The sequence below is a fragment of the Heterocephalus glaber genome, unplaced genomic scaffold (genome assembly GCF_053883595.1).
Source record: "Heterocephalus glaber isolate CG9 unplaced genomic scaffold, H.glaber_assembly_v1.0 deba00001608, whole genome shotgun sequence".
In the NCBI taxonomy this organism is placed as follows: domain Eukaryota; kingdom Metazoa; phylum Chordata; class Mammalia; order Rodentia; family Bathyergidae; genus Heterocephalus; species Heterocephalus glaber.
In genome coordinates this window covers 7,674,428-7,699,080 of record NW_028258379.1, presented here as the reverse complement: position 1 = coordinate 7,699,080, position 24,653 = coordinate 7,674,428, and the positions used below count along the sequence as shown (strand labels likewise).

At 32.5% G+C, this 24,653-nt stretch overlaps 1 protein-coding gene and 1 non-coding gene across 35 annotated transcripts in view; both read right to left on the bottom strand.

Moving 5' to 3' along the window:
* The window catches only part of Gphn (gephyrin), a 589,435-nt gene that overhangs the window by 341,024 nt on the left and 223,758 nt on the right, over positions 1-24,653 (bottom strand). For 19 of the 34 annotated variants that reach the window (XM_087195039.1, XM_087195042.1, XM_021247567.2 and 16 more), the window contains exons 4-5: positions 18,590-18,682; positions 5,095-5,133 (exon numbers count right to left, since the gene is read on the bottom strand). In XM_087195039.1, the coding sequence (XP_087051165.1) occupies positions 5,095-5,133; positions 18,590-18,682 (132 nt within the window). The remainder of the gene's footprint in view (positions 1-5,094; positions 5,134-18,589; positions 18,683-24,653) is intronic. The other 15 variants (XM_087195040.1, XM_004837376.3, XM_087195056.1 and 12 more) reach the window with 1 other exon arrangement.
* LOC147822745 (U6 spliceosomal RNA) lies at positions 10,564-10,670 on the bottom strand. Its single transcript, XR_015445245.1, has one exon. It is a non-coding gene; the product is annotated as a U6 spliceosomal RNA (small nuclear RNA).

Below are 24,653 nucleotides of genomic sequence, written 5' to 3'. Positions count from 1 at the left end.
AAAAGCCACACAGTTTTAAAAAGATACTGGAATGAGTATGTCTGACTATTAGTAGAGAGAGGGAAAAAGAGAAAACTTAGATATTTGTTTGTTGGAGAAGAGTTTCCTAAAAACAATCTCTGATAGCAAGAAAATTTAGAGGATTTTTAAATTATTAAATATGAAAACCACTTATGCCTAATAAGGGTGAAATAGATATATTACTTTCTGATTAAGTTTTGTACAAAGGAAACACATGACTGTATGTTCAATTTTCTTTGAAATTAAAAATGGAAGTTTAGAGACCGCAAGAAAAAGTATATTTATTATTAATGAAGTAAGTTTAATAAAATGATGTCCCTTATATTTCACATTATCTTATATCTTTAAAATATCTCCATAATTTTTTTGCTTCAAAATGTTTTTTAGAATAAACGTAAGTGAGGAAAAATCTTTTTGAGTTAGTCATTGTTAAGAAAACAAGCTAAATCTGATGTAGTTTCTATTTAAGTGATTTCCTCTTGAGATGAGAACTTTGATCTTCCCATAGCCTTGCAGTTAAAATAAACAACTTCAGTGGGAATCAGGAGAAAAACCAAACCAAACCAAAACAAAACAAAAAACCAACCTACTAAAACTTATCCTAAGTGCAGCTTTAAAGGAATCAGTCTGAGGCAGTAAAAGACAGGAATGAAAGCTAACTGCTCTGAAGTTTGACCATGTATCAATATAGCAAGGATACATAAATTTCAAATTCAGATGAGTAATTTATCAGACATATAATAAAAGCTAATGATTATGTCTAAACCTTCTGATATTAGGAATTCAGTGAGTTTTAACTGGTAGTGTGGATAAAGTGAATTCTTGAACACTGTCCACATTGACTGGTATAAGAGTTATACCTCAGGGTAAAAAATCCTTCAGTGTACTGGTGATTACATTCACAAACAACCTCCTGGACCCTAGTTGTCAATTACTACATTCTTTACTCTTCCACTACATAACACATCTGTTCTACTATTAATAGCTACCAGTCAAATCTCTAATCTGTCACTGGATGAACTAGACTTTAAAATTAAGAGTTTTCCATTGGCATTTAAATTACTGTCAGTACCAATCAGCTGTGATGAGGTTTGAATACAGAAGAGATTATTTTTCCTTAGTCAGTGATGCTTAGGAGAGGTGAAAGGATTTTCTTCTACACAACCACTCTGACTTTGAACATTTCCTGCAAACAATTAGAAGAAAATAATAAAATTTGGTGGATGACATTAGAAATGAGTATTTTTGTTAAATATCTTTTTTGGGGGGGCCGGGGATTTAGCTCAGTGGTGCTGCCACCTGCCTCACAAGCACAAGATCCCAAGTTTGATCCCTGATACCTTCACAGCAAATTTAATAACTTAGTGTCACATATTCCTAGCATATTACATGATATAGAGTAGCATTTCTTAACAAGTTTTGAGAGAATGGCTGTATATAGTGAGTTAACTTCCCTCTTTCACTTACAGGATGGTAAGGTTTTATACACCACACTTGTAAGAATTGAGAAATAGTGACTCAACAGTGACTCAAATTAGTGACTAATTTTCTGTGTTTGATAGTAAGATGAGAGACTTTAGTTGAGAAAGGATACAGTATGTAAAAATTCATATCAAAATTTATGAATTAATGAGTGAAAACATCCATCTAATGTACAAAAGTCTTCTTTCCTCCATTCATTACATTATTTTTAAAACTCTACTTTTTAACTTTGTGAACACAAGGGCCAATTCTGTGAGATCTACAGCATTACGGTACAGAGTTTAATTTTACTCACATTGTAACACACACACAGACACACACACACACACAGAGTCTAAACCATATTGCCAACTTAATGAATCAGAATCTCGTGGAATTGGGTGTAGCATTGTTTTAGAAAAGTCTCTATAGATAAAAGGTTAGGTATTCAGAATTCAAGACTATTGAATTAAAAAGAATTCCTATTTACATTGCCGGTTCCTCTAAACATGACCAGGTTTCTCTCGTGTTATTTATCACTGAAACTCTCCCTTTCAAATAACTACTTCTTTCCCTGTTTAAAAGTCCACACAATTCCTCTTTCAAAGACATGACATTGAGCCAGGCATGGTGGCTCACATCTGCAATCCCAGCACTTGGGAGGCTGAGGCAAGAGGATCGCTCCAAGTTCGAGGGTAGCCTGTATTAAACAGTGAGTTTGAGGCCAGCCTGAACTACATAGTGAGACCTATCTCAAAAAACAAAAAAATAAAGACATGCCATTATTCTGTTCTAAAGTTAGCATAAAAAAGTCTTCAAAATTATTTCTCCTGTCTCTCAAACATCCAAGATGCTTCATTTATCATTATTTTTTTCTTTTAGTCTTAGAACACAGGGCCTTATAAAGTCTTACACGTGTATAGTCTTTCTAAAAGTTTATATTTCTTCAGCTCCTAATACAATATCTTGGACTTATCCATCATTCATGTTAATTATGCAGCTTCCCTGATCTCTTTACTGTTAGTTTCCTCCCAAATAAACAAAAGAAAAACTATCAAATCCACTTCCAGTTGTATAATGAAAAGAACTGAAAGAAAAACCAAATAGACATTTGCATTCCAATGTTCATACCAGCATTATTGATAATAGTCAAAAGAGGGAAACAACCCAATTTGTCCGCCAATAAGATGAGTTGATAAACTGTGGCATACAGATACAATGAAATATTAGTATTAAAAAGTGAAATTTTAATATGTGCATAGAACATGGATGAACCTTGAAAACCATATGTTAATTAAAATACAGCAGACATGGAAGGAATAAATTTTGTTTATATATATATATATATATATATGGCACCTAGAATAGGCAAGTTCACAGAGTCAGAAAGTAAGTTTATCAGAGGCTAGGGAGTTAATTAATGGGAGTTTTGTTTAATGTGTGCATTTTCTGTCTGGGATGATGTAAAGTTCTAGAAATAGTAGTGCAGATATATAAAATATAGCAGTAATGCTGGACCACTGAATGAACTAAAACCATGGAATTTTACTTCAAAGGTTTAAAACGGTAAATTTTATGTTATGTACTATTTATCATAATAAAAACTAAAGAGCTGGTAAATGATTTTCTTGACTTTCCTAAAGTGGCCTTTTTCTTCACAGTGACCCTTTATTTTTATTTTTATTATTAAAATAAAATTCTAAAAAAGAACTTGTCCATACTTTTCCCTATATTCTTTGAATGAATCACTTTCATTTTAAGGTTTTCCCTTTCTCATTTTTTACAAAAATAAAATAAAATTTAGTATGGATTTTTCATACTTTTCACATTGGAAGCACAATGATATTGTGAATACATACACAGAACACTTTAAATCTATACATATATATGTGCATGCACACACATACCCAGACCCACTCTACTTTATATCTACTTTTAGCCTCTTGTAAATTTCACAAAAATTCTCCTTTACTTCTTAGGTTTGATATTTCATTGAAAAATAAGTGAGTAAGAGCAGAAATACTATAGTGCAGATAATTTTATAATGCAGGGTATTTTTAGAGGCCAAGTATTCTGTAAATAATGGGGAAATATCAATTTCAAGTGTCTACTCACATATAAGAAAACAGTTTAAAAGGAGGGAAAAATAAACACATCAGAAACATCTCTGTACAACTCATATTACATAAGCTAAGGGGAGGCTGAGAATATTCTCAAAGTCAAAAATGGAGCATAGCTGAAAGCTACTTTAATTTATACTACAAAGAAGCATAATATAATTAAATTTATTATTTTTAGGTTATACATTTAACGTTTAAAATAATTTGGTATTACTAAAAAACAATAAAATTGATAGGAGTAATCTGTCCTCATGAAACCCTGGAAAATTAAGTGAAAATAAGAAATAAATTTAGTATACAGAAAATTATTGAAAGATCCCATAAAGAAAAAATAAATGTATAAAATACATGATGCAAAAAGATAGCTGAAGCAAGGATAATGAATGATTTAGAAAAAATCCTAAATAAAGAGAACAATGTGGAGTTGTATAAAAAAGCAGAATGAATGGATGATAGTGAGTCTAAAATTTAGGAATAAACTGGACGGTGCTGTTAAATAGCAAAGTATTTTTCTATTTCTAAGATATATTTGGACAATATACATGAAAATTTTTTCTTGGAAATAAAATCTGATCAGAGTTACAAGACAACAGAAGACAACAGCAGTGATTTATTAGATGCAGCGAAATATAAAGGAGGCAATACAAGCCAGTCAGCAAGTTGCAAGTTTATAGCAGATGAATGCAATGTCTCAAGTAAATTAACGAGGCAGCCATGGAAAACAAATAGGTAGAGAAGGCAATAGTCAAGCAAATTCAGTCAGCAGTCCATATCAGTGGCACAAGGCAAGTAGGGATAGACAGCAGGAGTGCTAAAGAATCTGTACCTACTTAGAAATTACAAGCATAGATTGGACATTGCAAGACAAAACAGGCAGATGGCAAAGCATTTCGGAAGTCATAATACAGTGGGATGGTAGGACAGCAGAAAGACAGTGCTGGGCGGTCTAAAATGCTAAGATAGCAGACAGGTATAGCAGTACCAGCCCATTTGCTGATGGACAAATCACTAGTAAATGAAGAATGCAAATTGGTCAGCAGATGTGTGAAGTGAGGCAAAAAGTAGAGACAAAATCCAAAGGCAATCAAGCAGGAAGATGGAACAGTAGAGAAGCAATGACAGATCATCAGAAGCAGCTGGGTAGGGAAGAGACAAGCCATCAGCAGGGGAACAAAATACCATTCAGGAAAAGATGAGATTGAGAGTGAAAACGGTTCCTGAATTGGGCACCTTCCATCTAGGAAACAGTAAACTATAAACTACACATGAGAATCCACAAGAGAACACCACAAAAATGGAAATAGCAGATGGATCTGAACTCTACTGCCAAGGGATACAGAATGACCACCCTAAAACAGATACATAACAATCCACAAAGAAATTAAACAGATGGGAAAAATGGGTCCAAGCATTTTTATGATGATAAAAGAAACCAAAACTCTAAAAATTATTAATCTCGAAATGATTGGCTAGGATTGAAGTCTTCGCTTACCCCTTTCTGGAGCCCACAAAATGGGAATGTTGGGAATTTCTGCAGCAGAAAAACAGAAGAGAAAAGGGATTTCTGATTCCCAGTTTGAGGAAAGCAGGTCAAATTTAGGGCTGTATAAACTGGTTCAGGTAAACAAGAACCAGCCTGAACCTTCTCTTTTCCTCAGAATCAAAGCATTTCTGAGTTTTGAGAAAGGTTTAGGAAGCCCTCACCCCATCATTACCCATAACCTCCCCTGTCACACTTACCTCCAATGCAAACAGTTTCCAGCAAGGAGGTAGTTGGGAAAATGCACTCCCATGTTTACATCATGGCAAATGATAAATGGTAATTTCTGTGCAGATCAGGTTTCTGATTCAGTGGGATTCCTTTCACTCTTTGTGGGTGAGCAGAGGGGACAATACTAGAAACTACCTACCTCTTTGAAAGTGGATAAGAAAAAAAATTAGGGGCAGTAATTCCAATAAATACATAGCAATATCAGTAAATACTATAGTGATTTAATCAGTTGTCATGAATTTTCTTTATATTTTGATGACTCTAAAAAGTAAACTTTTAGCCCAGACATTTTCTCTGAACTCCAGATGCATATAGCTAATTGTAATTCAGTATCTCCATCTGTATATTTAAAGGCAGTTCCACATGCCATGACCAAAGCAAAACTTGACCTTCTTTTTCAAGCCTAAGCTTCCTCCAGGGTTTACCTTCAATGAGTGGCAATTCCATTCTTTCAATTGCCAAAGTTAAATCCTGCATCTTTTACTTGGCTTAGTTCTTTCTCTTTATACCATCTATTACTCCTACCTACAAAATATATCAATAATCTATTTCTCTTAGTCTAAACCACTGACATTTTCCATCTGGATTATTTCAGTGGCTTCCTATATTGTTTTCCCTGTCAAAATATAAGTCTGTGCTCCATTAAACTAAAGGTGCTATAAGGGTTTTACATGATCCATGGCTTCCTCTTTCTTCCTTTAATATCTTTGATAAAATGCCCCTCTTTTTAATGGATGGCCCTATTTTAAATTATAATGCTAATTCCTGCTTGGACTGTTTATCTTTCTTCTCAGGTTCATCTTTATCATTTCAGATACTACATATTTTACTTGTTTTCTGATGCTTGGGTTCCCTCATTAAAATGTAAATCCCCAAAGGTAGGGACTTTGGACTTCTTTGTTCATGGCTATATCTCAACATCTTTGAGTCTAAGAAGCATTAATTTCTTATGGGATTTCTCCTTTAATGATCTCAAATTTCAGAACATTCTTCTGAAAGCTCAAAGGCTTTTGGATTAACAGAATAGATGCTAGTGCATGATAGGATAAAATGTAAAATAAGGATCGGCAAATAGCCCATGGGCCAAATCCTCACTACTGCTGGTTTTTTGTATGGTCTGCAATCGAGAATGATCTTTACCTTTTAAAATGATTTAAACAAATAAAAAGAATAACATTTTATCATATGAAAATTATATATAATTTTAGTGTCCACATTAAAGTTTTACTGGATCAAAGCCAGGCTTATTCATGTACATCATTTATGGTTGCTTTCGTGCTACAGGTTTGGCAGAGTTCTGACAGAGACCATATGAACCATAAAGCCTAATATATTTATAAATGGTCCTTTAAAAATAAGTTTGTTAACTTGTGTCCTTAAGTATTTTACATATATAAGCAAGAATTCATAACTACGGTTTAATGAGTAAAGATAGACTACAGCTTATCGTTAATACTGTTGCCACTGTTGTCATTGGTATACCTCTGAGGGAAGGTACATTTATACGAGAATTTGGTTTCAATACTATGTAAAACTGATACTCTCATTCCTCTAAATATTTATTCCTGATAGTGATACCCACTATATATCCATAGGACAGTCCTATTTTAAGGCACAGAGTTCAGTATTGGTGAGTCTTGAAAATGGCAAAAGAGAAAAAAAAAGGAGGGAATTAAAAAGTAAATAAATATAGCTTACAAATAGAACTCATATCTAAGAGTCACATAATTGTATATAAACTTCTACATACCCTGTTTTACCCCAGAAATTTGCATGATGTGAGTCGCTTTTTGAACCTTATTAATAAGGTTAGTACTAATGTGACAGTATAATATTGCTGCCTATACAACACAGTCCTGAGTCACTGCAAGCAAGAGACACATTATAAGACTCTATTACATTTATACAAAATTAACAGTTTTTTCTCAGTGGTTCATATACCTATGTTTTGCACGAAAGTATTTAAAAAATTTCTAAAATTCTTTTCAAAATCACTTATTAAAAACTGAACTATTTTTCCTTTCATAAAATCTCATTCTGAAGAGCAATACATTCAAGGATATTATATTCCTTGCTGCAGTCAAACGTACAGAAAGAGGTAAAAAAGCTGAGGGAAAGGCATTTAAATTATCTCACTGCCCCTATCACTGTAATGCTATATTTATTCTTTGTAGACAAGCATTCTTTACTTCTTATATCAATTAGTCTTTCCAGCATTATTAACTGCTTCTTCTGTAATTTTTTACTTTCAACTGGTCATCTTCACAATTAATATCAAAGAGGCCTACTCTTTCTCTCTTCTAAGCATCTTTTGAAGAAACCTGGATCCTTCCTGGAAATTCTCATCTCTGTGTCATTAATGACTATGTAAAATGATTACTTTTTCCACTGGACATTTTGTGTCCATTCTTTAATAGTAGCCATGCTTCTTCCAACTTCCAACATAAGGAGATAATATTAGTAAAATTGGGCCGGGGATTTAGCTCAGTGGTTCCGCTGCCTGCCCTGCAAGTGCAAGGACCCGAGTTTGATCCCCGGTACCGAAAAAAAATTAGTAAAATTATTAGAATCATTCTAAATTACTTTGTTTGGTCATTTGAGTTCTCTTTCAAACTCCATATCAGTTTCCTTTTATGGCAGACAACAACATGAAGTTATAAGTATGTTACCCTTCATATATTATTCTGAGTTCATACATAGAAACACATTTGTTGTCACCTTATTTTTTGTAAAAAGCAACAATACATCCATTTTATGGATGAATATCTAATATATAAAGAGGTAAATTTACATGCTTGATTTCAGTCAGTAATGAGAAAAGGAAATCTTCACTGTAACATTTATATTTGCAAGACCAAAATATTCTGGTACGCTAGCCTCTGTGAATTTTATGACAGTAGGCTTGTAAGGGTTCACTGGAAAGATGATCTCAGGTATTTATCACTCTATAAATTCAAGATAAAATAAGCACTTAGCATGTCTTCTCTAATGCTTTTTTTTACTTCACCACGACTATATTATTATGTACTCCTGGTCCTATCCAGTTTGATATTTTTCCACAGAATTTTTTCAGTATTTATTCAATCTTTATTCACTTATTTTTAGGCTAAAGCTCTTTTTATTAATATTTCATATAATAACAAAAGTAAGTCAAGTATGGTGGCATGTGCCTGCAGGTTCAGTTACTTGGGAGGCTGAGGCAGAAGGATTGCTTCAGTCTGAGAATTTTAGGCCAGCTTGAGTAACACAGGGAAACTCTGTCTCAAAACAAAACAAAACCGGCAAATATTTATGTAACAAAAATTGCTTTTAGAGCCTACTATGGTTTAGGAGTTCGAAGCTTAGACCTTGGTGTTGAGATACTAGGAAATGATGTGAGCTTCTAAGAAATGGGGTACATATTGGAAAGCCCTTAAATTGTTATTGGATTAGCTGCCCTCCGAAGGGATTAAAGCAGCTCTCTCCTGACTCTTGAGTTCTCCCAACAGTGAGTTGTTAAAACAGCCTGAGCCTGATGATTGAATTATTTTCCTGTTTTGTAAACTCCCACCATGATAGTCATAATAGACACTCAACAGAATCTGAGCCAATGAAATCACCTGATCTTGAACTTTCAGTCTCTAAAACTGTGAGCTAACCAAAATTCATCTCTTTATAAGTTACCAAATTTCAAGCATTTTATTATAATAACAAAAAAGAACTACTATAAGATCTGAGTTACATTAATTAACGTAACATAATTATCCTACCAGGTAAGTGCTCCTACTGTTTTTACTTTATACATAAAAAAGCAGAAGTACAGAAACTACACATCACACACTCGTAAGAGGTAGATCTGAGATTTGAACACAGTCTGTTCTTTTAACATATATATTAACATATATATATTTATAAATGGTTATATAGGCAACATTATTTTTCCAGTTAGAATTCTAATCATAAAGAGAACTTAACATAATTTGTATTTATAAATATTTGTATGTTTAAACAAAGTATGATTTCTTTTTCCCACAAGGTACCATAAAAGCTGAAAGCATGTTCTGGTACAGAGTAGGGATGAAATAAAGACTTATTTTTCCACTGGTACCATTATATGTATATATAAAGTTTTTCTTTTAAATGTATGAATGAAGTAAAGAATATGGGTCCCATGAAAGTCTGAGGCTAGTGGAAAAAAATTAATGCAAAAATAAGAATAAGTGGACTTAAAGGGAAAATATAATACTTTAAGTACTATAATGTAAAAGAGGAATTAACCTTGTTTTGTGTATTGCCAAAGGCAGAGAAAGGGCTAGTGAACTTAAAAGAGCCAGAACTTAGGAGGTGACAGGTTTGATGGCTGAACTTTCAAACTATTAGAACTGTTCAAGCAATGAACTCTGAGATGGAAGCAGTTGTTGAGATATTCAAGCAAAGACTCAGCATGATTAACAACAACAAAAAAGATATAGTAGGGCTTTGAACATGATGGTCTTTGGCTCCCCAAGTTATGAAATACTGTGACCTTTCTTTTTTCTTTTTTCTTTTCCATTGAAAGCCATTTATTTCTGTGGTTTGAGTGAGCAAGGTCACTACATTAACCTCTTTTGTAGAACAATGTAAATAACAGTACATACACATCTCAAATTTGGTAGGTAACAAAAGTTAGAACGCAATCATCTTTTGATGCAACAAGATAATAAATAAATAAATAATTAAATACTTGAACTTTAACCAACATTTGGTATTGACAAATCAGTAGTGTCAACTTCATATATGAAAAACAGCAGAATCTGTTTTTTTGAAAAATGCTCAATTTGGGCTAAAGATATTTAGAATATTAAGTTTTTCCTTTTTGCTTAAAGGAACACAATACAATCACCATCTAGCTGCTATTGTAACTCACTTTAAGCTGGGGTAAAGTGACCTTTTAGTCCATGGCACAAGTTACATGTATCACACTTCTGTCAAACTGAAACCTTGTAAGATTTCATGTTTATAAACTACAATATACACTGACCAAGCTATCAGTCCCTCACAGTTTTTTAGAAAAATATCTACATTTGTCTTTATGGATGTCAAAATGTCACACCATCATTTGTTTGTTTTTTTTTAAAGATGCACATTCATACTGTGAAGTTATTAGGAAAATACTCTTGCAAATAAACTATATAAAGATAAAATACACTTCAAAAGTATGTGTGTTATTTTAAAAATATGGAACACTTCACAAATTTGCATGTCATCCTTGCACAGGGGCCATGATAATCTTCTCTGTATCGTTCCAATTTTAGTATATGTGCTGCCGAAGGGAGCACCTGTGACCTTTCTATTACTGTAAAATTTACAATTTTATATAAAATGTTAAGCTAACTGGAGACATGGCACAAAACAAAGTGTAAATAAGGATCAAAATGTATAATGCATAATGTGAAATAGGAGGAAAGGTCCAAGGGGGAAGAGGAAGTGGGAGGGGTAGGGGAAAGGAAAGAAGGGAAAGGAATAAATATGAGAAAAGGAAAAAACAGAAAAAAAGTCTCTGTAATAGGGAGAAGTGGAGGGGGCTGAAGGAGGGGAGGGGAAGGGGGAAAAAATAAGAACCAAGATATATCATGTAAAGGTACACATTCCCAATGATGAATGTCATCATATTGTATACCTAAAATGAACTAATAAACTAAATTTTTAAAAGTCTATGATAAAGTATTTCTTGATTATCTTGATTCTGAGAAAGGTACTGATTTAAAAGTTTAAAAAAAATAAATCAACAAAACTTGGTGGTCCCCAGCAGTTTAAAATTTGTGCAGGACTTCTTTCCCCCCAGTGCTGGGTTTAAAACCTAGGGCCTTGTGCAAGCTAAGCTATTCCCCACCCCCCATTTAAATACCAGGACATAAAAACAATCTTCAAAATGAAAGAAGTTAGTCTTGCTGGGGAATGTGTTTATATCCATTTGAAAAGTTGTTTATTTAAAAAGAGTATTTTAAAGAGAGTCTTGATGGCTGGCTGATAATGGTCATATGGGTTTGGGTTTCTAAGGAATCTCTGAATAATAACAATTCTGTTTCTCATCTTGATATACATACCACTCTAGCTGTCCTTAGAAAGGAATAAAATAACAAAGATCTAGTTTATTCATCCTTCTATGTAAAGGTGAATCCTTTAATGTAGTCAGGAAGATCATAAGTTTATATTTCTGTGTATCTTGCTCATTTATTTTCCCTCTTCCTCATTTCTCTCTCCTAACCTGAACCCTAGTCCTAGTAATCAACTTGTTTAAATTATACTTTTACAAAAATTTCACTGATATTCATTGCCTCTTAATATTTCTGTTTAAAGAAATCTTTGGGGCTAACTTGGTAGAACATTTCTAGTACTACTGTCTCAATTTCTCGTGTGATCATTTTAGGGCAACATGTACTTTAGCACTGAGCCCAACGACTCCCAACTTGCTTCATAAATATTTGTTAAGGTGAAGAAAGCCAATGAATGATGTTCTTAGTAAACTGAAAAGTTGTTAAGCATGCTTGTGCTCTGAAATAGCACTGCTTTTCAATGAGTAGTGCAAAAATAATTATAAATACCAGATATAAAAAAGAAATATTACTTTTCAAGCTTACTTAAATCTTATATAATCTATTGAAACAATACATGGACCCCATAAATATATATAATTGTATGCTTATATGTATCTGTTAAAAAATTAAATTTTAAAAGAGGAATATTATTTAAAAAACTATCCTTTCACAAATTGGACCTTTTTAAAGCCAAATTCTAAAAATTTAAAACAAAAGGGAATTAGAGATCTAAACCAAAATGAACAGGTTTGGCGAGGAAGGATATGTTCCTAACGAACTTCATCCGGAAACTTTTAGAGGGAAACCATCAGGAGTGGATCTGAGTGTACTAATAATCCACATATGATTCAGATTCCAGAAATTCTTATTTCTTTACCTTATGCCTTGAAAGCAGCAGCAGGGAAATGTTGCCTGACATCTTTATTTTATAGACATATCCATCAGTTATTTCTATAGTTAATAATAGCTTGCAGAAGTACAATGGTTAGTAGAAATATTTGTGGCTACAATATCTAATTAGAAGTCACAGGGTATTATTATTAATAAAATGAAGCAGGAAAAAGATAAAAATGAACACTTATTTAATATCTACAAAGATGACAACTGCTATATTACATCGTTTTACATGCATTATTGTAATTTAATAATTTGGATGATTTTGGGCAAGTCTATTACATTTGTCTCAGTATTTCCATCTTTAAAGTAGACATAACAATAGTAGCTGCCTCATATGATTGTTCTGAAAAACTAAGTAATTTAAAATATGCTTTAAAAAGCTTCAGAAAGATGTAACAGTTTTTATTATTGGCTATTATCATCTCAATTATCATAAATGACAATTTTGAGAGAAAGGCATTAATGAATTTAGCAGATGACAGAACTGAGGTCTGAGCATGTTAATCTGCCTTAAATTTCATAGAAGTAGAGGTGGTATTTGAATTCAGGTCTGCTTGATTTGATAGTGTAAGCTTTTCCACTACACCATAATTTATTCCAAAGTGTTTGGACAAAGGTATCACATAGGAATATATTATATCTCTTATGTATAGAATTACTTCATAAAAGTTATAAGAAGAGCTTGAAATGACATAAAATATAACCATAAAATGTGATCATAGATAGAAGTGTATTTTATTCAATTTAGTATAAATATATAAAGTATATGGCTTTCTAGTATTCAGCTTTGCAAGCAATTTCCTATTGTTGAATTATCCTATTTATGACAAATAAGGTTTAGTATACTCAAATAATAGTTTATTACAATTATTTTGTTTTATTATACATAAGTATTTTATTTCATTCTAAACAGTTCTGGAACTATGAAAGAATATTGAGTCTATTCTAGTATAAATATTCTAGAGTATTAGTACATAACACTTTGCCAATGTTTTCTAGAGACTACTGTGTACAGTTTAAAAATAACTATGCTGTTTAAATGATTTATGTTAGCGATCAAATTTTTTTCAGAAACAGATTATGAAACACAGTAATTTCCTGTGCATTTGTTATAATGTAAGAGAGTTTTCCTAATTGTTAAGATGTCTGATATTAACTTTTAGGTGAAGTTGTTAAACGTTAAGTTCTCACCAATTTTGACAAGAATAACAAATTTTGTTTTCTTCCCAGGACTTATACACTATTCCTGGTTTTTAAACTTTAGAAAAAAGAAAAATGATTAATGACTAAAGAAAATAATACCTGACTTACAATATACATACCTAAAACTATGAAAAACATGAATTTCAAAAAATTGGTTTTAAAACAAGTTTATAAATAGCTTTCTCTTTTATTTGTATTGGATAGTACATTTTCATGAAAAAAATTTCTAATTACCTAAGTGGAAAATATTTTTAAAAAGTTTAGTTAGTAATCTATTCCAAAGAAATCTAAAGTAGGCAATGAACAGAACATGCCTTCAGGAATTCAGTTTTTCTTGGAAATTCATGTTTCCTTTGTACCAGGTTCTGCGTATTCTCCCCTATCAGTATTGGTCATTTTAACAGATGCTGTGTTTCTTCCATAATAAACTAGATATAAGAATCATTTAATAATATCTAACCCACAATTCTGACATAGTCTAGTACTGTAAAAGTACTAAAAACAATTTTAACTTACAAATTTTAAACAGCTTAATATTTTCTAATTTACTATAAAATATTATCAAGTATTTTTAAATAATTATTTGTATGCTTCTTAATCTTAATGTCTTTCAGAATTATATATTTATAATTAAACTTGTATATTTAAAGAATAATAAGATTCTTTTGAACACACACTGCTTTTAATAAAAAACATGAGATCATTAGCACAGTAGTAAATTCTTCAGTGCTGTAAGAATTTTATAATGACTTGGAGTTCACTAGTGCCAATAAATTGGCCAAAATACAGTTCTACTGTGTTTGAATGTTATTGTAGTTTTTTTTCCTTGGATTGTTCTTCTTTGAATGGTTTTAATTTCTGTATGTGTCTGTATTTGAAAATAAAGTTATTTAAAAATAAATAAATAGATAAATAAATTGGCCAAACTTTATCAGATCAGACAAATATATTTCTAAAAATAGACATTTTTATAACAAAATAAATGCCTAAAAAGTTGAAGAATATGGATTATATTAGTATACATAAGTCTGGATAGCATCTTATGGAGAAAAGAAAAAGGTTAGTAGGCATGCAACTGTAAGATGGCTGAATCACATTCTGTGACATAAAATCTAAAAACAGAAATATGTTCATAATTTAGATAAATCATTTCCGATAAGATTATTCCTGTAACATATATAAACAAAATAAACTTTATTAAAGTTTACTAAACCTGCTAATTCATTTTCCTTTTTACTATATCTCAGTAGAAATCTAAGTTGATCAAACTTCATTTTGTGGAATTCATATCATTGACAATAATTTTAAGTTGGTTTATTTCATTCACTTTATTTATTACCCCCCAAATACAAACATTCCACAAATGATTGTTTTCTTCTGTTTGCAGATCAAACAAATTATTGACAATTACTGACTATTAAATGTTAGTAATGTAAGGGATAAGTTTTACATTTGTGTAGTTCATAATTGTGTTTTCTATCAAGAACTTCTGGACGTGTTACAAATGTTGCAATCCTAAATTGTACACAGGTAAATGTGTCTTGAAGCAGTTTCCTTTCCTTTAGGTATAACTGCCAAAGACAGACAAATTAAAGAAAAATACTATGCAGTTCAGGTCCATAATTATATTTCTCATTTCCTATATGACATGCCAGTATTATATTTTCAATACTATAAGAATCACAAATTACTAAGTGTAGGGCCGGGATTTAGCTCAGTGGCACCGCACCTGCCTTACAAGAGCAAGGTCCTGAGTTTGATCCCTGGTACCAAAAAAAAAAAAAAAAAAAAGACAAATTACTAAGTGTAAAACGGAATTGGGGGCCGGGGATTTAGCTCAGTGGTTTCGCTGCCTGCTGCGCAAGCACAAAGACCCGAGTTCGATCCCCGGTACTAAAAAAAGTAAATGTGAACTAAGTAAAAATTATTTTTGGTGGCCCTTACTGCTTTTATATTTATTTATTTTGAAAAGGCTTAACAGTTTTATAGATTTTTTTACCATAGATATTCATATCATGTGTGCTTATATATGTAAAACATGAAAAGTAAACCTATTAAAGATAAAGTTATTCACAAATAAATTGCCTCTTTTAAAAACAGACATAAAAGACAAATTTATGCACATTTTGAATTTTTAAAATTCACAAAATAACTTCAGCCATGGAGCTACTATAGCCATATAAGAGTATCTACAAGAGATTCTACAAGAGCATCTCTATTTTTTTCAAGTAATTGAAAAACTTTTAAGAAAAGAAGCCTACTCAATTTCTGATATAATAAAATATACAAGATTATGGACATATACTTGCCAACTAACAGTAGGAAAAAAACATACTAGAAGACAAAAATTCAAGATATCTGATTTATACAGAGATGGAAAAGATCAACTATGAAGCTTAATGAAAATTAAGAAAATAATTAAACAAGATTGTAAAGATTTCATAGAAACTGCAGAAGCAGTATGTAAGACTGTATTTGTCCACTTGGTATTTACATAGCAACTAATAAAAAAATAATCCGTATAAGTTAATTCTAAAATGCCAGGAATAGTTACTGTTGAGTGCTCACAATCATCTTGGTAGGTAGGTACTTTTATTTCCATTCTTTTAAGGAAACTAAGGCACAGAGTGGTTAAATGACAAATCTATTATAGTATAACACCAATATATATGTGGTTTTTGACACAGAATTCCTTAAATCCTTGGGATTTCCTGAGTGACAAGACTAACTTTTATCATCTTTGACAAATACCTTAAAATCAAAAGAGACTTCTAGATAGCCTCAGGATAGTGCATATTATCAAAAACACCAAGTGGAGTCAGGGTGGAAACTTTTAGCGCATTCACTGAAGGAGTAAGGCTGGAGACTGAGCTCTATAGGAAAGTCTTGAACAGTAAGATTCACAGAGCTCACTAATGGGCGAACACATCTGAAAGGGGCATAGAGACTTCACAAATCCTCCCTCCCACACCTTGGCCTTCACATCCACTTGGCTTCCATTTGGCTGTTCTTTGGTGTATCCTGATAATAAACTGGTAGTAAGGTAAAATATGTCCTAGAGTTTTCAGAGCTATTCTAGCCTAATTATCAAATCTGATGGTGGGGAGTTGTGGGAAACTTACTGACTTTGTAAGAGAAAGAAGTGTGGGTAACCTGTAGACTCAACACTTGGACTGGAATCAGAAGTGAACATAGCATTTATGCCTGTGGATTCTGACCTAACTCTAGGTAGGTAATGTCAGAATTCAACTGAAATGTAGTGAAGGGCATTTGGTGTCTGGAGAAGTTGGAGAAATGGTTGAATGGTTGGTGTAAGAAAATTTTCCATACATTTCTAATCATTAATGTGAGTAAAAATGGTCTATCGTCATTTTGTTAATTGGTAGCAGAGCCAGAATTCAAAGATTTAAATTTTTAGCTTAGCACTTTGGAATTAACTTGAAACTCACAAGATACAAGATACAAGATACTCTGTAATGTCAATTATTTTCCTGTGGTTGAAAATAATGCTGTCGTTTATGAATGAAATCTATGGTAAAATTTTTTTCTACTTTGCTGATATAAAAATAACTATGAAAATATCAAACCATTATATAAAAACTAGAGTTAAATAAACTGAATGAAGGTCGTTCACTTACTATAACATCCAAATTCCAAATATCTAGATGCGTTTACATCTAGAGTCAGTTTCCTTCCGAATAAAACAAAAAACAAAACAAAACACAAATACATCTCTGCAGAAGACTTCTTTTCCAGTTTTACTTTTGAGTTATTCTACAGTATAAAAGAAATATAAATATTGTCCAAAGAACCATTTCCCATTATGACCCAGAAACTATATAAATTATATAAAGATGGCCTTTTTGTTTATAAATCATCTCCCAGTGCAACTCTGATTGCTTTAAAAGCAAATCTCTTATTTATAACCCTAATGATAATAATATAAAATGTATATTTACAAAGAATAGTAAATATTTTATCCTTGTTTTAGAAAATTGTATTTTGATATACTAGAGCAGTGGTTCTCAAAGTTTAGAAGTACTGCTCTAATCATAACTATCTGTACCGCCCACTGGGTGAGAAATATGATTCTGGGATCCACTGCAAATGTGCTGAGGCAGAAACTGTATGGGAGTTTAGCATTCTGTGTTCTAACAACTGGTACTGCTGCAAGCTAAAGTTTCAAAACCACTGTACAAACAAAAGGACAGTACTATTTAATGAATGCAGAAAAAAAGTATCTTGCTGTTAATCAGGTTGTTGAAATAGTGTACTGATTTGAAAACAGAACACAGTTAATACTAAGTTGAAATTGAGCCAACAAGTATTCTTTTGGAATGAAGTAAATAGCATTAATATACTGGTAATATAAGTTTCCCCTGGTAATACAAGTTTCAAAATGATTACAAAGTGACACCTGAAGTTATGGCTTACTTAAAAAGAAAATACAGATCTGTTCCTCATGTATTAGGGAACACTACTTACTTTTCATTTCTACGTTTTCTTCCTGTACAATGGTTGAAGGCACTTTATGTGGCAAGAAGTCTAATAATAATTCTACCTTTTGGTTTATTAAATTACACAATTATATGTAGTTCACATTAAAAATTATGGAAAAGAATTCATTTATCATTAATAGTATAATAAAAGTGGTACTAATATTCTGTTGCAGTTATCCTATTGTACTGTGAGGTAAATGATGAGGGTACCTCAAGTAAAGGAAGTCAGATCCAATTTTGAATTGCAGTGAAAAACACATCGACCAGATCCCAGGCTAACAGTCAAGTTAATGTGCCTGAAGTTCAGCTGATAGTGAAGATGACCAAACAAATGGATTAACTTGAAAAAGCCAACTCTTCCTCATAGTCTATCACTTCTAGTTTAGGCCCAAAATTAATAAATATTTTTATAATAATTCTTCCACAGCCAAATTTTTATATTCTTATAACCACAAGTCACTGGTTTTGCCTAGAAAAATTTTAAAAGTATAATATAGTAAAAAGGATTGATAATAACATTAGTTTCTTCCTTGAATATGAGAAAGGCATATACTATCTCACCTCTGGAGTGACATCTCGTGGTGCAAACCCTGTTCCTCCAGTTGTTAATATCAAATTAAGTTCCTTTTCATCACACCAATCTATCAGAGTTTCCTGAAAGAAAACAATAGTATTGTCACAAACAGAAGGACTTGTTTGCTTGCTCAGAACATTCAAGTCCTCATAAACTTTGTAATGAAGAAACACAGATTCTTTTCAGTAATAAGCAAGAAAAATTTGAAAAACAATTCATGGAAAAATTTCTCAATTGAAAGGCACTGCAGTTTGGGGTACGCATTTTATTAAATATGCAAAGTGACATATAAGCATCAAATTACTGAAAGGAAATGAAACAAAAGAAATATCATAAAGAGTTTATAAGTAATTGTTACTATGGACTTATACGGCATATTTTAAGTTCTTTTCAATCATACAAATATATTCAAGTTTAAAAAGTTGATGACTGTGATAATTATGATCTTATTATTTAATAATTATGTCAATCCTTCCAGCTAAATATTGATACTTTACTTTTATATATAAAGAATCAGAATTGTGGAATCATTCTTTTTAAAAAAATTAACAGACTCAGAAAGGTAAAAAACTTTCTCATCGGCTTACAAACTAAAAGGGAAAAGAGCTACAGTTCAAACCAGGTCTGCCAGATCTGGAATTTATATTTCCTTATATTTTGCCTGTTATTAATTCAATATTTTATGTTCAATTTGAGGTTAAGAAAGCTTTATACTTTTCATCGTTAATTTACATGGGCTTCTTAAAAGCAAGGGATAAGAATAATTTCTTAAGGTTTACTGTTTGCTAAATGTATACTTTGACACTTATTTTTAGATTAAGAATATAGATGTTAAAATTTAGGAACTAACAGGAACGCTACCAGATTTACCTATTTATTTTATACATGAGACAACTGAAGTACAAATTAATTAATTAATTTTCTCTAAATTACAAAACTAGTTTGTACAAAAGTAGATGTCAATTTGCGTACTTTTTCCATCTATTAGCAATTAAATTAATCCATCCTATATGTTAGCTACTTATTAAAAGTGTTAACAGTTATAAATTAAATAAAACATTGACTCTGATTTCAAAGCTAATAGTAAAGTAATGGTGCTCATCCATGGCTGAAAACTGGAAACATCTATGGGACTTAAAACATACTTGGGACAGGCCTGGCAGCATGAACTTGTAATTCCAGCACTTGGGGAGGCTGAGGAAGGAAATATAAATTTTGAGCCTAGCTTGATTAATGTGAGACCTTGTCTCAAAAAAGTATAGATGAGGGAAAGCCCATCAGAATCACAGCAGACTTCTCAACGCAAACACTCAAGGCAAGAAGAGCTTATTTCAAGCCCTAAAGGAAAACCCAGACTGATGTACCCTGCAAAACTATCTTTCAAAATTGATGGAGAAATAAGATACTTTCATGACAAAGAGCACCATAGGAACTTCATGAATACCAAATCAGCACTACAAAAAATTTTAGACAATATCCTAGGAAAAGACAACAAGGATCACAACCCCAGGAAGCCCAGCAGAATGAATCCATCTGGCATGACAAGAAACTAAATGCAAAGGGGGAGAAATCAACGAAAAGAAAAACTCATAACAATGATAAGTCAATATATGTCAGTTCTAAACATCAATGTTAAGGTCTCAATTCACCAATCAAAAGAAATAGACTGGCAGAATGGGTCAAGAAGCAAGATCCAACAATATGCTGCATACAAGAAAACACAATTCAAAAAGAAACTCATAAACTGAAAGTTAAACGGTGGAAAACAATACTCCATGTGACAGGAACCCGAATAAAAGCAGGAGTAGCTATCCTCTTTGCAGATCAAGTGGATTTCAAACCAACACTAATTAAGAGAGACAAAGAAGGACACTACATCCTTGTAAAGGGAAAAATCCAACAGGAAGAGATGACAATCATAAATATATATGCAACAAACACTAGTGTGCCCAATTATATAAAAAAATACTAATAGACATGAAAAATCAAATAAGCACTAATAAAATTGGAGTGGGGGACCTCAACACCCCACTGTCACAAATAGATAGATCAACTAGACAAAAAAATAAGCACAAAATATGAGAACTCAATCAAACTCTTCAACAAATGAAATTAAAAGATGTTTATAGTGTTCCACCCCACAAAAATCAGAATACACATCCCTTTCAGCTGCACATGGGTCATTCTCCAAAACAGGCCACATACTCACTCATAGAACATGTTTAAGTAAGTGAAAAGGAACTGACGTTATCCCCTGTATTTTATCAGACCATAGTGCGATGAAATTGGAGATCAATAACAAAAGAAACTGCAAGAATTTCATAAACACATGGAAATTAAAAAACACACTTCTGAATAACCAATGGGTCACAGAGGAAATTAAAGAAGAAATCAGACAGTTCCTTCAATTAAATGACAATGACAATACAACATATCAGAATCTATGGGACACAAAGAAGGCAGTCTTATGAGGGAAATTCATAGCAGTGAATACGCATATTAGGAAAATAGAGTGAGCCCAATTACACAACCTGATGTTGAACCTCAAGCTTCTAGAAAAAGAAGAACAGGACAAATACAAAGCTCATACAAGGGAGGAAATTATAAAGATCAGAGAAGAAATCAATGCAATAGAGACTAAAAGAATGATACAAAAAAATCAATGAAACAAAGAGTTGGTTCTTTGAAAGAATCAACAAAATTGACAAACCCTTAGCCATCCTTATCAGAAAAAGGAAAGGAAAGGCCCAAATCCATGTAATTAGGAATGAAAAGATGAAATTACAACAGACCCAGCAGAAATCCAGAGGATCATCAATACCTACACGCCAATAAGATGGAAAACACAGAAGAAATGGACAGATTCCTAGATATGTATGAATTACCAAAGTTGAACGAAGATGGCCGAAAAATTCTAAAGAATCCAATATCAATCAATGAAATTGAAAACATAATTAAAAACTTACCAACTAAGAAGAGCCCGGGTCCTGATGGCCTCACTGCCGAATTCTACAAGACATTTAGAGAGGAACTGCTGCCACTACTGTTTAAACTCTTCAATGAAATTGAAAGGGAAGCAATAGTCTCGAAATTATTCCTAGAAGCAAGCATCACCTTGATCCTCAAAGCACAGAAAAACCCAACTGAAAAAGAGAACTATTGGTCAATCTCACTAACGAACATAGATGCAAAAATCCTTACGAAGATACTGGCAAACAGAATGCAGAAGATGACCAAGATCATACATCCTGAGTGGGATGTATCCCAGGGATGCAGAGATCATACACCCTGAGTGGGATTCATCCCAGGGATGCAGAGATGGCTCAACATGAGCAAATTAATAAATGTAATACACTATATATCAATACAGCCAAGGAAAAATCCATATGACCATCTCAACAGATGCACAAAAAAGCATTCAACAAAATCCAACATGTATTTATGATTAAAACCCTACAAAAAATTGGAACAGATGTTCTCTACCTCAATCTGATAAAACCCATCTATGAAAAACCAACAGTCAATATCATACTAAATGGTCAAAAATTGAAACTCTTCACACTAAAATCAGGAACAAGACAAGGATGTCCACTATCATCACTCCTGTTCAATACAGTTTTGGAAACATTAGCCACAGCAGTTAGAAAAGTGAAAGAAAGAAAAGGAATAAAGATAGGAAATGAAGAAGTCAAATTGTCATTATTTGCAGATGACATTTTTCTCTATGTAGAAGACCCCAAGAACTCCACCAAAAGTCTTCTAGACTTAATAACCAAATTCAGTAAAGTGGCTGGATACCAGGTCAACACACAAAAATCAATAGCTTTCCTCTACACGAACAACAGACTCACTGAGCGAGAAATAGGGCAAACAATTCCTTTCACAATAGCATCCAAAAAACTGAAATACCTAGGAATCAGTCTAACAACCTCAAAGAACTAGGACTGGAAGTCCCATTTGACACAGTATTCCCCTGCTGGGTATCTTCCCAAAAGAATTAAAAGAATTATACCACAGTGATATATGTGCACCCATGTTCATAGCAGCACAATTTGTAATAGCTAAAACTTGGAAGCAGCCCAATTGTCCATTAACTGGAGACTGGATAAAGAAAACAATTTTTGTAAAATAAATGGAGTACTACTCAGCCATAAAAACTGGGAAATTAGAGACATTTATAGCTAAATGGAAGTACATTGAGGCGATGCTCTTAAGTGAAATAAATAGGACCCACATGTGTAAATACCGAATAGTTTCTCTAGTGTAAGAAACTGAAAGTGTAAATAAGGATAAAAGGCATAATAGATAATGTAGGAAATAGGAAGAAAAGGGGCAAAGGGGAAGGGGAAGTGGGAGGGGTAGGGGAAGGAAAGAAGGGAATGGAATTAATATGAGAAAATGAAAAAAATGGGGAAGGGGAAGTGGGAGGGGTAGGGGAAGGAAAGAAGGGAATGGAATTAATATGAGAAAATGAAAAAATGGAAACAAAGTCTTTGTAAATAGGGAGGGATGGAGGGGTTGAATGGGGAAAAAAAAATAAGAACCAAGAGCGATTATGTAAAGGTGCAGATTTCCAATGATGAATATCATTATATTGTATACCTAAAATGTATCTAAAGTGTACTAATAAAATTTTTTTTTAAAAAGTAGAGATGGGGATGTAGCTCAGTGCAAAGGTCCTATTTTAATTTCCCAGTTGCAGCAAAAAAAGAAAAACAAAACCTGGCGTCCCATTTCTGGATTACAGTCTAAAAAATTATGTTTGTGTGTGTGCTGGGAATTGGACCCATATGCTAAACTTACACTGTACACTGAGCTACAGCCACATACCCAGAGTACTTCAACTCTCAAAGTCTTGTAATTTTAAAATGCAGCCAAACAACTGAGAAAATACTAGTCTCTAAAGAGACAATCAGTACAGTTATTTGAAGGTTAATTCACAAGTCAACTGGATAGGCCCACAGTTATGACAGACAGCTTAAAATCTGTATTATCGTGTATCATTACTCAAGTTTCCCTATTTCCAGGATGAATAACTGTTAACACTATATAGATTTCTTTCACCTAAATAATATTTGATATTATGAGCTCAAATAGGATTTGTTTGAATATTTGGGAAATAATGTTTTGATGTCCAAAGTAGCTGTGATGCATAGAAAATTTTTATCAGGACAAAACTCTTTTAGAAGTTTAAAACAAACTAGTATAATCATATCACCCTATTCCTCAGTTGATTTCCAAAACTTAGGGATTCTTCCTCAACCACTGATATAGACAGAATACCAATACTCCAATACTTAATACTTAACAAGAAAATTATTTCAAGGAATACATTTGTTACTTCACTAGAAATCAGCAACACAAAAATTAAAAAGGCGCAATTCATTTTCTCAAGTCCTCACTCAAGTAGCAGAACTCTGAGTTCATGGTTTTCTAGAACTTTTTTACTACAAGTGTGATCTCAACATCAAAACATTACTATTATCCAGGAGGCTGTTAGGATTAATGAATCTCAGGATACATCCAACGTCTCCTGAATCAGAAACTACATTTTTAGAAAAATTGGTCAAGGTGATATATGCACATTAAGTGGGACTAAATATACTTTCTAATCATGTACCATTCCTGATTATCCACCATGCTTTAAAAAAAAAATGTGGTCCTAGCTAATTATTTATCTTAGTATCTTGTCTTATTCAATGTAGTAATTTATCTTAGCTTGGTTAGAAAGTAATTTATCTTACTGTTTTGTTTATATACCTGTAAGATCTCTTTCATGCTGAGATTTTTAAATATTTAGCTGCTTCTACCAGGAAGGATGCCATTGAGATTTTTGCATAAAATGGCTTTATGAAAAATTCCTTTGTGCATCTGTTTAAAAACTGAGGCTGAGAACATCATCTACTGATTAATTTTTTCCTTTGTGGAACATGATTCTTTGAAGAATTTACTGCCTTTGGTGCCTGCCTCGCAAGTACAAGGTCCCAAGTTTGGTATCTGGTACCAAAAAAAAAAAAAAAAAAAAGAATTTACTGCCTTGAGTTTCAAGGT